General features: G+C 38.1%; 2 protein-coding genes across 2 annotated transcripts in view; both read left to right on the top strand.

Annotated features, from left to right (window-relative positions):
• The window catches only part of prdm10 (PR domain containing 10), a 45,384-nt gene extending 39,756 nt beyond the window's left edge, over positions 1–5,628 (top strand). Inside the window, 1 exon segment of the mRNA XM_062060866.1 lies at positions 2,797–5,628. Coding sequence (XP_061916850.1) covers positions 2,797–2,964 — 168 coding nt within the window. The 3' untranslated portion in view covers positions 2,965–5,628.
• A 1,666-nt stretch (positions 5,629–7,294) lies between these two features.
• Positions 7,295–16,026, top strand: si:ch211-151h10.2 (uncharacterized protein LOC567699 homolog). The gene is made up of 7 exons (XM_062060865.1): positions 7,295–7,511; positions 7,585–7,714; positions 11,080–11,186; positions 11,250–11,430; positions 14,988–15,071; positions 15,137–15,235; positions 15,306–16,026. Exons 1-7 carry the CDS (start codon positions 7,324–7,326, stop codon positions 15,606–15,608), a joined length of 1,092 nt encoding a protein of 363 aa, XP_061916849.1. The 5' UTR covers positions 7,295–7,323; the 3' UTR covers positions 15,609–16,026.
• Positions 16,027–16,281: the final 255 nt, after the last annotated feature.

Here is a 16,281-nt window from a genome sequence, read left to right as displayed (position 1 = left end):
GGATTTTTTTTGACTGTCAATGCTCAAAACCAAAATACACCAAAATCAATTTTGTTATGAATTATTGACATATTTAAGGCTCCAATTACTTCACATCAATAGTCCACTTTGAAATATTTTCTGGGGAAAATATTGCTTATTTTGTGTTTTTGCCATGTAAATAAAACGTAGGTTTTATTTAACAAAAAAGGCATACAACATTAAAATATAATACAAAAAACTTGTAATCGACAGATAAAGCTGAAATTGATGTAGAGATTTAAATGTAAAAATAATATTGATATATGACTTATTTTTAATACATTTTTGGGTGGGGCCCGTGGGGATCCTTGAGAATTTTAGTCAGATTTTTTTTGACTGTCAATGCTCAAAAAATAATAATGAATCAAAATCAATGTCGTTATGAATTATTGGCTTATTTAAGGCTCCAATTACTTCACATTATATATTCCACTTTGAAATATTTTCTTGGTGTTTTTGCCATGTAAATAAAACTACCGGTAGGTTTTCTTTGACAAAAAATGCATATGTCGTGAAAATAATAAAAACTTTTAAACAAGGGGATAGATCTGAAGTTGATCTAGATATTTAAATGTACATAAAATATTGATATATGACTTATTTTTAACACTTTTCTGAGAATTGTTGTCATATTTTTTTTTCCCGACTGTCGATGCTCAAAAACATAATAACCAAAATCATTGTTGTTATGAATTATTGACCTATTTATTAAGGCTCCAATTACTTCACATCAAATATTCCACTTTGAAATATTTTCCCCAGAAAATATTTCACATTTTGTGTGATTGCAATGTAAATAAAACTAGGTTTTCATTTACAAAAAAGGCATATGACATGAAAATATTAAAAAGGTGAAATGATTTTAAAAACGGATCAACGGATAGATCTGAAGTTGATCTAGATATTTAGGCGTAAAAATAATATTGATATATGACTTATTTTTAATAGATTTTTGAGTGGGACCCTTTTGGATCCCTGAGAATTTTTGTGGGATTTTTTTTGACCGTCAATGCTCAAAAACAAAATACACCAAAATCAATTTTGTTATGAATTATTGACATCAAATAGTCCACTTTGAAATATTTTCTGGGAAAATATTGCATATTTTCTGTTTTTGCCATGTAAATAAAAGTTAGGTTTTCTTTAACAAAAAAGGCATACAACATTAAAATATAATACAAAAAACTTGTAATCGACAGATAAAGCCGAAATTGATGTAGAGATTTAAATGTAAAAATAATATTGATGTATGACTTATTTTTAATACATTTTTGGGTGGGGCCCGAGGGGATCCTTGAGAATTTTAGTCAGATTTTTTTTTGACTGTCAATGCTCAAAAAATAATAATGAATCAAAATCAATGTCGTTATGAATTATTGGCTTATTTAAGGCACCAATTACTTCACATTAAATATTCCACTTTGAAATATTTTCTTGGGACAACATTGCATACCGGTACTTTGTGTTTTTGCCATGTACAAACCCCGTTTCCATATGATTTGAGAAATTGTGTTAGATGTAAATATAAACCGAATACAATGATTTGCAAATCATTGTATTCAGTTTATATTTACATCCAACACAATTTCCCAACTCACATGGAAACAGGGTTTGTAAATAAAACTAGGTTTTCTTTGACAAAAAAGGCATATGACATGAAAATAATAAAAACTTATAAACAAGGGGATAGATCTGAAGTTGATCTATACATATACTATTGATGTATGACTTATTTTTAACACTTTTCTAAGTCGGACTCTTTTAGATCCCTGAGAATTTTAGTCTGTTTTTTTTTTTTGCTGTCATTGCTCAAAAACATAATGAACCAAAATCAATGTTGTTATGTATTATTGACATATTTAAGGCTCCAATTACTTCACAACAAATATTAATAATATTAATACCACTATTAAATATTTTCTGGGGAAAGTATTGCATATTTTGTGCATTTGCCATGTAAATAAAACAAGGCTTTCTTTGACAAAAAGGGCATAAAACATAATAAAACATAAAACAAATCTACCAATAACTTACATGTAAAAAATAACAATGTTGGTAAGTTGGTAGTGACATGAGAATTGTGTGAATGGGCTTACAAAAATGTTGTGCGTGCCTGCAAAAATATTGCAGTTTTGTTTTTGGTAGTAAAAATGGTTTTATTTGACAAAAAAGGACATAATCCAAAAAACAAAACAAAAAAATTATAATCGACGGATAGATCTGAAGTTGATCTTGAGATTTAGGCGTAAAAATAAAATTGACAAATAACTTATTTTCAACACTTTTTTGAGTGGGGGCCCTTTTGTATCCCTGAGAATTTTAGTTATATATATTTTTTATTGTCAATGCTCTAAAAACAACAATGAAAATCAATGTTATGAATTATTTACATATTTAAGACTCCAATTACTCCACATCAAATATTCAACTTTGAACTTTTTCGGGGGGGAAATACTGCATTTCTGTTTTTGTCAGAACAACAGGGTTTTCTTTGACAAAAAAGGGCATTAAACCTAAGAAGGCAGCAGACAGATCTGAAGTTGATCTCTAGATATTTAAATGTTGAAAAAATATATTACTGTATGACTTATTTTTAACACTTTAATGACTGAGACCCTTTTGGGTCCCCGGGACCTTTAACACTCACCAACATTGAGGGAAGCCCTATTGGTTACAATAATTTGGCTTTGAAAAGGAAAAATATCAAAATGGCCCCCAGTGGAAAAAGTTTGTACATCCTGGCTAACTAAAAGATGTCTGCTCTCGGTACCGCAGGCGCACTACGTCATCTCTGACTCGGAGCCGGACACAAAGCCGTCGGCTGCTCCGAGCTCGGGTCAGAACCACGGCGACCACCTGGAGCAGCCAGCCACCACGCAGTACATCATCACCACCACCACCAACGGCGGCGACGCTAGCGAGGTCCACATCGCCAAACCCTGAACCTCCATCACCGCTCCTGCGCGCCGACCTCGGCAGTTTTTTACACAAGTGGACATTTTGGGGGGGGAAAACAAAAAAAAACTCGATGAGTTTAGAGAAGAAAATGAAGGCCAGCACAGTTTTATGTGTTAATGTCGTGGTCACATGCTGCTAGCTAACTTACTGACACATATCACGGATCTTGCCGAGTCATCCTTTCTAACAATTGCCATGGACATACTGTATCTGGGATATATATGGTGGACATCTTGCCGACTCATCATTTTGAACATCTCCGCAGTACCTTTTGTACACCAAAACTGTGAGAGAAGATGAGGATCTTAAAGCGCTAATGCAGTCGCCATGTTTTCCCCGCTACATTTGCTAATCATGATTTCTTTTTAATTTGTGTCCCAACCACAAGGCGTGTGTTTTCGTAGTAAAACGTGTCCGTATAAATATATGTTTTATAAGCTCTTTTGTTTGTTTTGGACACATTTGAAAAGAGACTTGTCATTTACTTGAACACTGCATACCACTTTTCTTTTAGTGAGATGAAGTTACAAGACTTTGGTGTGTAAATATTGTATTATTTCGTGTAGGGCAGGAAGTGACTCGCTCACAGGCATCCAGGGGTGAGGGGGCGGGGCTGATGAATAAATACCACCGCTCGACCTGTCCGACGAGCTCCACAAGTCGCACAACTCCGCTTGCTTCTCTTGATTCCTTTTCTCCCCTCAAATCACTTCTTGTCGGCCCCTATGCCTCGACTGATGCTCGGCAGGCCCGAAAGTCACGGGGGCCCGGGAGCCAGTGCGAGCGCGGCCCTGGACCGGGCCCTCCGGCGGCCCTGGGAGGAGACGAAGCCTCACGGGTGAGTTGTGTCACTTGTTTTATTTTTATTTTTGTGGACATCTTGCTGCCACCAATCAGTGCACATCTCAGGAGCCCACGTGACGGTCAAAACAACTTCTACTTCCGCTAATATTTGGATTAAACAGGTCATGGAAATTCTACACGTAAATGAATAACATTAACTCTTTTATTGAGATGAAAATGATTAATTTTCTGCTTTGTTCTCCTGTTCAGGGTCACAGGTGAGCTGGAGCCTATCCCGTCTGACTTAGTGCAAGGAGCGGGGTGCACCCTGGACTGGTATGTCAATTATTATTATTATTATTATTATTATTATTATTAGGGATGTCCGATAATGGCTTTTTAGCCGATATCCGATATTGTCCAAATCTTAATTACCAATACCGATATCAACTGATACCGATATATACAGTCGTGGAATGAACACATTATTATGCCTAATTTGGACAACCAGGTGTGGTGAAGATAAGGTCCTTTTTAAAAAAAATAAATAAAAAAAAAGATGATAAATTTAAAACATTTTCTTGAATAAAAAAGAAAGTAAAACAATAAAAAAAACAGTTGCATAGAAACTAGTAATGAATGAAAATGAGTAAAATGAACTGTTAAAGGTTAGTACTATTAGTGGAGCAGCAGCACGCACAATCATGTGTGCTTACGGACTGTATCCCTTGCGGACTGTATTGATATATATTGATGTATAATGTAGGAACCAGAATATTAATAACAGAAAGAAACAACCCTTTCCTTTTGTGTGAATGAGTGTGAATGGGGGAGGGAGTTTTTTTGGGTTGGTGCACTAATTGTAAGTGTATCTTGTGTTTTTTATGTTGATTTAAACATTTAAAAAAACAAAAAAAAACGATACAGATAATAAAAAAAACGATAACAAAAATTTCCGATATTACATTTTGAAGCATCTCTAATTATTATCATTATTATTATTATTATTTACGATCGTCCTTCCCCTTAAGAATTTTGTGGCTTCACTCTCGTCGTTTTTTCATAATCTATGCATTTAAAAAGAATCATATTGTAGTGCCTGTACTGCCTGTTGTTGGTCAAAAATACACATAGGGGTGTCAAAAAAATCGATTTTTGAAAGAATCACGATTTCTTACTTTTTTAATTGATTAAAAAAAAAATCAAAAATGTTTTTCTGTTTTAATAATTTTTAAAAAAATCTGTCCTATCCAGCCACTCAGGCAAATCATATAGTTAATGTAGATGATCATATCTGCTGTACACATTTACTTTAGAAAAGAGAAGTGTTGCCTTATTTGTATTTGACTTTGTTAAATGTTTGGGAAGCATTTTATTAAACAAATCCGGTTTTCTTTTAAGAAATATAAACATGTATCAGAGCTGTTTATCTATTTTATGGAGGAATGTAGTTTATCATAGAACTGGCACCCAATGTTATTAAAAAAGCGTTGATTTTGAATCGGGGAACCAAATCTGAATGGAATCGTTACCCCTAAGAATCGAATCAAAGATTCGCAGCTCCTATATTTAAGCAAAGTTGACATAATTTTGACTGAAATTAAGCTTAATGGCTAAATTAACTTCATAAATCTGTGAGATGTCAGGAGAAAGGGGGCGTAAAAGTATATTTTACGTTAGTAAAGAACTATCTTGACATTTACAGATAAAAAAAAAAATATTAACTTCAGGGGGCGTGAAAAATTCTCTCCATTAGGGGGATGTGACAGAAAATAATTGAGGACTACTTTAAGGATACTACTATTAAAGATTTCCTAACAAGTAAAACTAAGGAGTAAAACAATTTTTAGGTTTCTTATTATTTTAGAAGATGTACATTTAAACTAGACAAAATGTTGTGTTCTTAGTTATGCCAATCAACATTTCAGCTTTTTCTCTTTACACTGTGCCTTTTTTTTGCAGTGTTTCTTCCATCAGGGCTGTTTTGTTTTAGTTTAATTTTATTTTTACCAAAAAAATATGGCCATCGGGGCCGCACTTTGGACACCCTGACGTAAGCCGTGACCCGACCGCTAGCTTCCATTGTACAAGAATGTCTACACCTGCCAAAAAGTGAGCCCATGCTTCCTGTAATAATCTGATTTAATTAAAAGTGTTTATTTTTTAAATTTTATTCTATTGTTATTTTTTTTATAAAATGTTTTACATGAAGTGTTTATTTATTTATCTTTTGTATTTATTTCATAATTTTTTATAGAAGTGTTTATTTATTTAATTTAAATCTATTGTATTTTAATTTTACTTTTTTAAATTAAGTGTTTATTTTATTTATTTATAAAACATTTATTTTTTGTAATTATGGATTATTTTTTTAATGAAAAAATTATATATATTTATTTTATTTAATTTTTTTTTAAAATTAAGTGTTTATGAAGCCTACTTTTCAATGCACCTTTGCCACTAAGATAATCACCTTTTCCATGGGGATGTTTATGTGCATTGTGTATTTTAATTTTTTTAATTAAGTGTTTATTTTATTTATTTAATAAATTTGTATTTTTTGTAATTAATGATTATTTTTTTAATGAAAAAATGATATATATATATATATATATATATATATATATATTTATTTATTTATTTTATTTTAATTTTTTTAAATTAAGTGTTTATGAAGCCTACTTTTCAATGCACCTTTGCCACTAAGATAATCACCTTTTTCATGGGGATGTTTATGTGCATCGTGTATTTTAATTTTAATTTAAATTTTTCTAATTAAGTGTTTATTTTATTTATTTTTTAAATTTTTATTTTTTGTAATTAATGATTATTTTTTTAATGAAAAAATTATATATATATATATATATTTATTTTATTGTAATTTTTTAAAATTAAGTGTTTATGAAGCCTACTTTTCAATGCACCCTTGCCACCAACATAATCACCTTTTTCATGGGGATGTTTATGTGCATTGTGTATTTTAATTTGTTAAATTAAGTGTTTATTTTATTTATTTAATAGATTTGTATTTTTTGTAATTAATGATTATTTTTTTAATGAAAAAATTATATATATATATATATATATATATATATATATATATATATATATATATATATATATATTTATTTTATTTTAATTTTTTTAAATTAAGTGTTTATGAAGCCTACTTTTCAATGCACCTTTGCCACTAAGATAAACACCTTTTTCATGGGGACGTTTATGTGCATTGTGTATTTTAATTTTAATTTGTTAAATTAAGTGTTTATCTTATTTATTTATTAAATTTGTATTTTTTTGTAAATAATGATTATTTTTTTAATGAAAAAGTTATATATATATATTTATTTTATTTACATTTTTTTAAATTAAGTGTTTATGAAGCCTACTTTTCAATGCACCTTTGCCACCAAGATAATCACCTTTTTCATGGGGATGTTTATGTGCAGCTCAGAGAAAACGTCACATGGCCTTCAGGGGACACCGAGGCGGAGGAGGAAGCTCTTCTTCTCCCACAAAAAAGCATGGCGCGTCTTCCTCCCGGCGGCTGCAGTGTGGTCAATGTGCCACCAGGAGGCGCCGCAGTCCCCGGTGGACGTGTGCTGGACGTTGGCGCTGCTCTGCTCGCTATGGGCCACCATGGGGGGCTGCGTCTACCTGCTGCTGCGCCACCTGAGGTCACCGCACCAACAGGGCGACAAGAGTCTCCGGTTACAAGAAGAGGTCGTCAAAAACGAGCTTTGCAAACCGTGCGTTGTTATTTTGATGATTTTTCCATCTGTATTGGAACTGACGGGAGTGTGGACCTGATGTTGCGTCCAGGTCTAGCAGCCCGGACGTCCACATACCGCTGGGCCTTGTCCTGGCTGACTGCCTGCTGCTGAGCGTGCTCCAGGAGCACCTACCAGATCCCAGTGGATCACATGTGATGGATCTCCTCTCCAGGCTGGAGGTAAAATGACATCAAACAGCTTTTAGTGTCGGTTACTATGGCAACACAGGAACCCTGTTGATCTTGAATGATGCAATTTAACTACACCAGGCAGCTGGGGGCAAAGGTCATAAAACGGACACACCTTTTTTCAATTCAAGTGCCAAGAATCTACACATTGTTGCCAACTTTTGTGAGGCTTTAACATACCGGCACTCAACTTTGTCAATATGATATGTTTTTTTTAATCAAAATAATACAAAAATATTGTGCGAATGTGTTAATATTGAGCTCTCCAACAAAACGAAAACTAGGTGTCAGGTTCAAACCAAACCACACCAAAAGACAAAGACAATGATCAGAGTGATCATAAGGACATACTAAGTTATGAGAACTTAAGTGAACAAACAGCGAGTAAGCCAGAAATAATAATTGAAATAAATGGCAGAGGAATACAATTTCTGTGTGACACCGGTGCATGTAGAACTACATGTAGAGAATATTTTCCAGGAATAAAACTAAGTGGAAACATTTCTGCAAGAGCATAGGGTGAAACTGTAACTGAGTGTACAGCCCAATACGTCTCTCCTCATGAGCAAAATTCAACTCTGTCTCTGCCTGATTCCTTCTTCTTGTCTTGTTTAATAGATAGCTCGGTGTTTGAACCTGACACTAGTGTGCACAGTGCAGCTGGCTAGCAACGTAGCTATAAAGGGTCAAATGGCACAGAATGAAAGGAATCAATGCATCTTTAAGTAATTACTCAAATGTGTCATTTATTAAAATTAAAAAGAGAAATTTGTTATAAATGTGTCAGGAATTTAATTTGAAATTATATTTATTATACTATTGAATTAATTCACAATTAATTTACTTATTTCTTATTTGCAATATTTATTTATAAATATTTCACCATTTAATTATTTCAACAGTGTGGCCGCTTCATGAAAAAAGTATTTTAAAAGTGATTCAATCGTAAAATAATTGAGTCATGAAATAATTAAATCGTGAAATGAACAATTAGATTGTGAAATAATCAAAACATTAAATACTGAAATAACTAAATGATTAAATACTGAAAATATAATTTAATAGTAAATTACAACAAATTTATTTAACACATTTCAGAACACATTTAGTTATTGGATTCAAATGTTAACGACACATTTATGTAATTATTTAAAGTGGGTAGCGCTTGTGCCTCACAGCGAGAAGGTCCTGCGTTCGATATATATATGTATATACAGTCGTGGTCAAAAGTGTACATACACTTGTAAAGAACATCATGTCATGGCTGTCTTGAGTTTCCAATCATTTCTACAACTCTTATTTTGTTGTGATGTAGTGATTGGAGCACATACTTGTTGGTCACAAAAAACGTTCATGAAGTTTGGTTCTTTTAGGAATTTATTATGGGTCTACTGATGATGTGACCACATCTGCTAGGTCAAAAGTATACATACAGCAATGTTAATATTTGCTTACATGTCCCTTGGCAAGTTTCACTGCAATAAGGCGCTTTTGGTAGCCATCCACAAGCTTCTGCTTGAGTTTTTAGACCACTCCTATTGACAAAATTGGTGCAGTTCAGCTAAATTTGTTGGTTTTCTGACATGGACTTGTTTCTTCAGCATTGTCCACATGTTCTCAATGGGGTTTAAGTCAGGACCATTCTAAAACGTTCATTCTAGCTTGATTTAGCCATTCCTTTACCACTTTTGACGTGTGTGTTTGGGGTCATTGTCCTGTTGGAACACCCAACTACGCCCAAGAGCCAACCTCCGGGCTGATGATTTTAGCTTGTCCTGAAAAATTTGGAGGTAATCCTCCTTTTTCATTGTCCCGGTAGGAATGGTGTTCCTGGGAATAAAGGCCTCACCTTTTCTCCTCCAAACATGTTGCTGGGTATTGTAGCCAGCATGTTTCCGGTTTAGAAAATTCCCCGATTACCCGGAATTACCAGGAATTTCACTCAATTAGACTACTGCAACGCACTTCTTGTCGGGATCCTCAGCAAGAACATCCAGAAGCTGCAGTACTTACAGAATAGTGCTGCTTGGATCCTGATGAGAGTGCGGAAATATGACCATATCACACCAATTCTCGAATCCCTTCACTGGCTTCCTGTTCCACTCAGGATTGAATACAAAGTCTCCCTACTAACCCCCCAGTGCCTCCATGGAAATGCCCCCCTCTACGTCAAAAAACTACTCACCCCCAAATCCTCCACTCATACTTGCCAACCTTGAGACCTCCAATATCAGGAGGTGGGGGGCTTGGTTGGGGTTGGGGGGGGCGTGGGGGGTTGGGGGTGTGGTTATTTACAGCTAGAATTCACCAACTCGAGTATTTCATGTATATTTCATATATATATATATATATATATATGTATGAAATACTTGACTTTCAGTGAATTCTAGCTATATATATATATATATATATATATATATATATTATTTTATTTACATAGAAGAAGAAAAAATACTTGAATTTCAGTGTTCCAGTGGCTATCCATTAGATGGCAGTATTGTCCTGTTTAACTTCTCCGTTCATGATGAGTATATCATTTCGGCCGCCATGTCTGTAATTTCCTTGTTCTTCTGCTTCGTCTCCTTGTTGTGTGCGCAGTTGTGCACTCTATTAAAGCCCTAGATGTTATGACGTCTTTGGGCAGGCAAGCTGTTTTATATTGTGGGAAAGCGGACGTGAGAACAGGCTGTCCCCACTCAGTCTCAGGTCCGCATTGAGCTGGAGGGGGCGTGGCCTCCAGCTCCGGCTGAATACCGGGAGTTTGTCGGGAGAAAATCTCTGCCGGGAGGTTGTCGGGAGAGGCGCTGAATATCGGGATTCTCCCGCTAAAAACGGGAGGGTTGGCAAGTATGCCTCCACTCAACACCTCCGCTCCAGACAGGCTAACCTCCTCCAACCTCCGAGGACAAAGCTACGAACAATGGGAGGCCGGGTTTTCTGCTCCGCCGCTCCCAGCCTGTGGAACGCTCTCCCTGACCACCTGAGGGCACCACAGACTGTGGATGCTTTTAAAAAAGGCTTATAAACCCTTCTTTTTAAAAAAAAAAAGCCTTTTTTTAGATATGTGCATACTAGTTCTAGCTATTTGGCTGTTCTATTTTTTATTTTTTTAAATTTTTTATTTTTTTATTTTTATTTTGTTAATATTTTTTTAATATTTTATAAATTTGGAACAAAGTGATCCAAAATACAACAATCATTCTGTGTAATTAGAATTTAACAGTAAATATTTGTCTGAACAGCAGAAGCATGTAGGATGGTCACATTTTAAGAAAATTATATCATTTTTATTATTATTATTAACATAAATAATCATCATCAAATGTTTTATTTGTTATAAATTCCCTCCCTTACAGTGTGTGTCAGACGCACTGGGCACGGCAGCGCTCGTCCCGGAAGTCACGACCCAAAGCCACCGTCTGACCGACAAAGTGACGCTCATACGCACTTACCTGCATAAAAGGTAAGCCCCGCCCCCCTCTGCACGTCCGATCCCTTCTAACGCGTCCACTTCTTTCGCCATCAGGACCAGTCTCCTGAGGAGGCTGGTGCAGGTCCAGGCTGAGTTGGAGGCCGGCACGAAGGGGTTGCAGGACGGGGTGCTGGTCCACTGGGCCCGGCTGGAGGATCTGCACACGGGGGTCACGCTCACTAGACAGGGGGGTCAAGACCACGGGGACCTGGCGTCCACCTGCAAGGACGCTGAGGTGAGTTGGAAGTTGCACAGTTCTCATTAGTGGTGTGATAACGTGACGGAGTCCTGGTCCAAAATATAATAAATACCTACAGGACTGTATTTTACAACAACACATGCAGATTTTTCTCAAAATAAACATAAAAGACAATTGAAAAATATTGATACCATCTTGCTAGTATCGATCCAATACCGATACTGGTATCGATTATATTGATATGTGAATTGAACCACCCACCTTTACTGTACAGTATGCTTGTGTCATGTAGGTGGCAGTAATGTCATATTTCATGATGAGTTTTGGCCTCAAGTAGGTCAAGTACTTTCTGTAGTTTTGCGCAAAAGTCTTGGGTCACTACCAGAGGTGGGTAGGGTACCCAAAAAGTGTACTCAAGTAAGAGTCTCGTTACTTTAGAATAATATGACTCAGTAAAAGTAAAAAGTAGTCATCAAAATAATTATTTGAGTAAGAGTAAGTAAGTATTTTGTGAATTTTTTTTAAGTATTGAGTAACTTGTGAGTAACTTCTGGATTATTTAGTTATTTTTTAAGGGTTCCTGGACTACAATTGTGTGTGTGTGTGTGTGTGTGTGCGTTTATATGCACTAAATTAGTCTTTCTCAAAAATGTGACTGTTGGCCACACGCGGTGTGCCTCTCGTACACTAGGGGGCGATTATGGTAGTTTTAGCTTGTTTAAACCTACTTAGTGGCCTAGTGGTAAGAGTGTCCGCCCTGAGATGGGTAGGTTGTGAGTTCAAACCCCGGCCGAGTCATACCAAAGACTATAAAAATGGGAGCCATTACCTCCCTGCTTCGCACTCAGCATCAAGGGTTGGAATAGGGGGTTAAATCACCAAATATGATTCCTGGGCGTGGCCACCGCTGCTGCTCACTGCTCACCTCACCTCCCAGGGGGTGAACAAGGGGATGGGTCAAATGCAGAGGACAAATTTCACCACACCTAGTGTGTGTGTGACAATCATTGGTACTTTAACTTTAACTTTAGCTATGTGGAAATGTAAATACCACAGAAGAAGAGAATGCTACATGCTAATAAGCTAGTGCTAGCAACGTAAAGCTACGGACCTAATAGATAAGTATAACTTTCCACTGCTTTTTGATGTTGTTGGTAATGTTTTAATAATTTACCGTCATTTAAATGATACTTGTGGTTATTAGGATCGTCAGAGACATACAAAAAGATCGCTTTTTAGTCCATTGTTTTGTTTAGCAGTTGTCTCAAACAGCTGGGATGTGCTGGCGTCACGTCACATCATTAAAGTGTCTTCTTTGGGAACATTCTGACACTTTTTAAAGAAATACGTAGGTATATTTTATCATAAACTTTAAAAATGGTGACATATTTCAGCTTCTTGTAGCTGTTCTTTGTGCTTGTTTGAATGGCGAAATGGACCTAAACGTCACTACTGCTTACCTTGGATTGGTCAAACAGAGTCACATGACAGTGAAAGGTGAAAGAAAGTTGAAAGGTAGGTCTTTATTGTCATTGCACAAGTACAACGAAACTTTGTTATCAGCACAAACCCGTTCAAGATTAGACAAACAGTGTACAGGGTTACAGAACAGGAATGCTGATGGGTCGCCGGGGGGAGGATGAGTAAAAAAAATACAATCTAGACTGGGCTCTTAACGGGGAGTGGGAAAAAACCTCCATAGCAAAGCACATATACATAGTACAACATCTCGAAACTAGCAACAGAGAGGAGGGAGTGAGGGCCACGGTTGCAGGCTGCAGCTCTTCAGGCGCTGCCCAGCCGTCCATCACCCCTAAGGGATTTGCATCAAGGGTGTTGGATGAAGGGTGTGGTATGTGTGTGTGGCGTATATTTTTGAGTGTAAGCCTGCCGCGTGTCTTTCTTCCGCGGCCTTGATGTCGTGCAGTCGCTAGTCCAAAATCAACAACAACAGGTGTGTGTCCATGAGAGACAAGAAGGGAGTTTGGGAGAGTCTCAAAGCCAGGGAAACAATCCAAGTTAGAATGTTTTGTATGCGAGTGAAAAAAAAAAGTGCTTTTCACTCTAAATTTTCTATAACTGGTCCTCAAATTCATCCTGCGGGGCAGACAGTCCGATTTTATCCAAATCACAAGATTGTCCACAGTTCTTCCCGCATCCTCCAATCATTTGTGGCAGCTTTGGGGTACTTTGAAGACTGCCAGCAACTTCCAATTTGTCGACAAACCAGAGCAACGCCTACTCCAATCAGCAGATGTCCTGTTGTCATAATTCCAAATAGGTGGATTTCTTCCGAAGGGTCGCCAGGAGGAACAGTGTGGTTTTCGTCCTGGTCGTGGAACATGTGGACCAGCTCTATACCCTCGACAGGGTCCTTGAGGGTGCATGGGAGTTTGCCCAACCAGTCTACATGTGTTTTGTGGACTTGGAGAAGGCATTCGACCGTGTCCCTCGGGAAGTCCTGTTGGGAGTGCTCAGAGAGTATGGGGTATCGGACTGTCTGATTGTGGCGGTCCACTCCCTGTATGATCAGTGCCAGAGCTTGTTCCGCATTGCCGGCATAAGTCGGACACGTTTCCAGTGAGGGTTGGACTCTGCCAAGGCTGCCCTTTGTCACCCATTCTGTTCATAACTTTTATGGACAGAATTTCTCGGCGCAGTCAGGGCGTTGAGGGGATCTGGTTTGGTGGCTGCAGGATTAGATCTCTGCTTTTTGCAGATGATGTGGTCCTGATGGCTTCATCTGGCCAGGATCTTCAGCTCTCATTGGATCGGTTCGCAGCTGTGTGAAGCGACTGGGATGAGAATCAGCACCTCCGAGTCCATGGTTCTCGCCCGGAAAAGGGTGGAGTGCCATCTCCGCGTTGCGGAGGAGACCCTGCCCCAGGTGGAGGAGTTCAAGTACCTCGGAGTCTTGTTCACGAGTGAGGGAAGAGTGGATCGTGAGATCGACAGGCGGATGGGTGTGGCGTCTTCAGTAATGCGGACGCTGTATCGATCCGTTGTGGTGAAGAAGGAGCTGAGCCGGAAGGCAAAGCTCTCAATTTACCGGTCGATCTACGTTCCCATCCTCACCTATGGTCATGAGCTTTGGGTTATGACTGAAAGGACAAGATCACGGGTACAAGCGGCCCAAATGAGTTTCCTCCGCCGGGTGGCGGGGCTCTCCCTTAGAGATAGGGGGAGAAGCTCTGTCATCCGAGAGGAGCTCAAAGTAAAGCCGCTGCTCCTCCACATGGAGAGGAGCCTGATGAGGTGGTTCAGGCACCTGGTCAGGATGCCACCCGAACGCCTCCCTAGGGAGGTGTTTCGGGCACGTCCGACCGGTAGGAGGCCACGGGGAAGACCCAGGACACGTTGGGAAGACTATGTCTCCCGGCTGGCCTGGGAACGCCTCGGGATTCCCCTGGAGGAGCTGGACCAAGTGGCTGGGGAGAGGGAAGTCTGGGCTTCCCTGCTTAGGCTGCTGCCCCTGTGACCCGACCTCGGATAAGCGGAAGAAGATGGATAGATGGAGTTGCATAAGCCTTCACATCGCTCGTCCTGTTGAAAGCTGATGAGGACTAATATTCATGTTTTATGTATCTGCAAAGACCTTGTTTGAGGTGGTGAGCCAACACAGGGGTCAACTTGATGGCTGCCAGGACCTCCTGAAGGACAGCACGCAGCTCCTACAGGTAGAAGCCTCCGCGGTCCCCTGGAGATCCTCCAGCTGACGCGTCTGCTTGGTCTGTCCGTGCAGGACTTGACATGGAGTCACAGCAGCGCCAGGACACGTCTCAGTGGCGGCGGCGGCGAGTCTGTGTGGCCAGAGGTGCTCCTCCAATCCAACATGGAGGAGGTGCGCTCTGCAGACAAACACCCCCGTGTGGTTTGTCGACTCCGACTGAAGCGTGTCTCCTTCCTGGCAGTTTGAAAAGGTGCGGGAGAACTTCCTGTCCCTGCAGCAGCAGACCGCCACCTTCCAGGCCCACCTGGAGGGGCTCGCCACGAGGAGCGTGGAACACCTGGCTGCTGACCGGCTCTCCTCCAGCCCGTCTGTGGACCTCAACAGCGGACGCTCCAGCGAGGTTTCCTCTGACCACTGGGAGTCCACCGCCGCCGAGTCGGACGTCGAGTCGGACGCTCGTCAGTCTTTGTGTGAGAGGTCAGCGCTGCAGGTCGCCACCACTTTAGGACGCCTGCGGAAGTCTTCCAGAAAGAAGAAGGAATGAGTGAATATTATTTTTCATGAAATAGTTTTATACACTGAAAGAAGACACAAGGGGGCGCCCTATCACCTTTTATTACAACAACTATTATTTATAGTGGATTTAACCATAATCTACATTGTTTATAGTTGTCATAGATATTATCTGAATTATTTATAGTTGATTTAAACATAATTTGATTTTTTTATAGTTAACTCAAACAACTAAAATTGTTTATAGTTAACATAAAGCGTAATTTGATTTTTAATAGTTGATTCAAACACAGTTTGACATTTTTTTTATTGTTAATTCAAACAATTTCAATTTTTATTGCTGATTTAAGCATTATTTCAATTTGCATAGTCTATGCAAACATAATTTTAATTATTTAGTTGATTTAAACATAATTTTGTACAGTTTATTCCAACAATTTAAATAGTTTGTAGTTAATTTAAACATACTTTTATTTAAAAAAATGTTTACTTAATTAGTTTTGTTTATTTCAACATAAATTATTTATAGTTTACTTAAACAATCTGAATGATTTATAGTTGATTTAAGCATAATTATAACTATTTATAATTTACTTAAACCTAATATGAATTATTTATAGTTTATTTAAACATAACTACAAATATTTATTGTGGATTTAAACATAATTGGGATTATTTATAGTTGATTTAAGCACAATTTTGAT

This window comes from Entelurus aequoreus, linkage group LG10 (assembly GCF_033978785.1).
Source record: "Entelurus aequoreus isolate RoL-2023_Sb linkage group LG10, RoL_Eaeq_v1.1, whole genome shotgun sequence".
Taxonomy (NCBI): domain Eukaryota; kingdom Metazoa; phylum Chordata; class Actinopteri; order Syngnathiformes; family Syngnathidae; genus Entelurus; species Entelurus aequoreus.
This window is presented reverse-complemented; position numbering and strand designations above follow the sequence as displayed.

What these genes read in the sequence shown, in the direction of transcription:
- si:ch211-151h10.2 (XM_062060865.1), top strand. Translation starts at nt 7,324, where the DNA reads ATGTGCCACCAGGAGGCGCCGCAGTCCCCGGTGGACGTGTGCTGGACG. An exon ending in ATCTCCTCTCCAGGCTGGAG is followed by an intron (nt 7,715 to 11,079) that starts GTAAAATGACAT and finishes CCTCCCTTACAG; the next exon opens with TGTGTGTCAGACGCACTGGG. An exon ending in ACAGCACGCAGCTCCTACAG is followed by an intron (nt 15,072 to 15,136) that starts GTAGAAGCCTCC and finishes CTGTCCGTGCAG; the next exon opens with GACTTGACATGGAGTCACAG.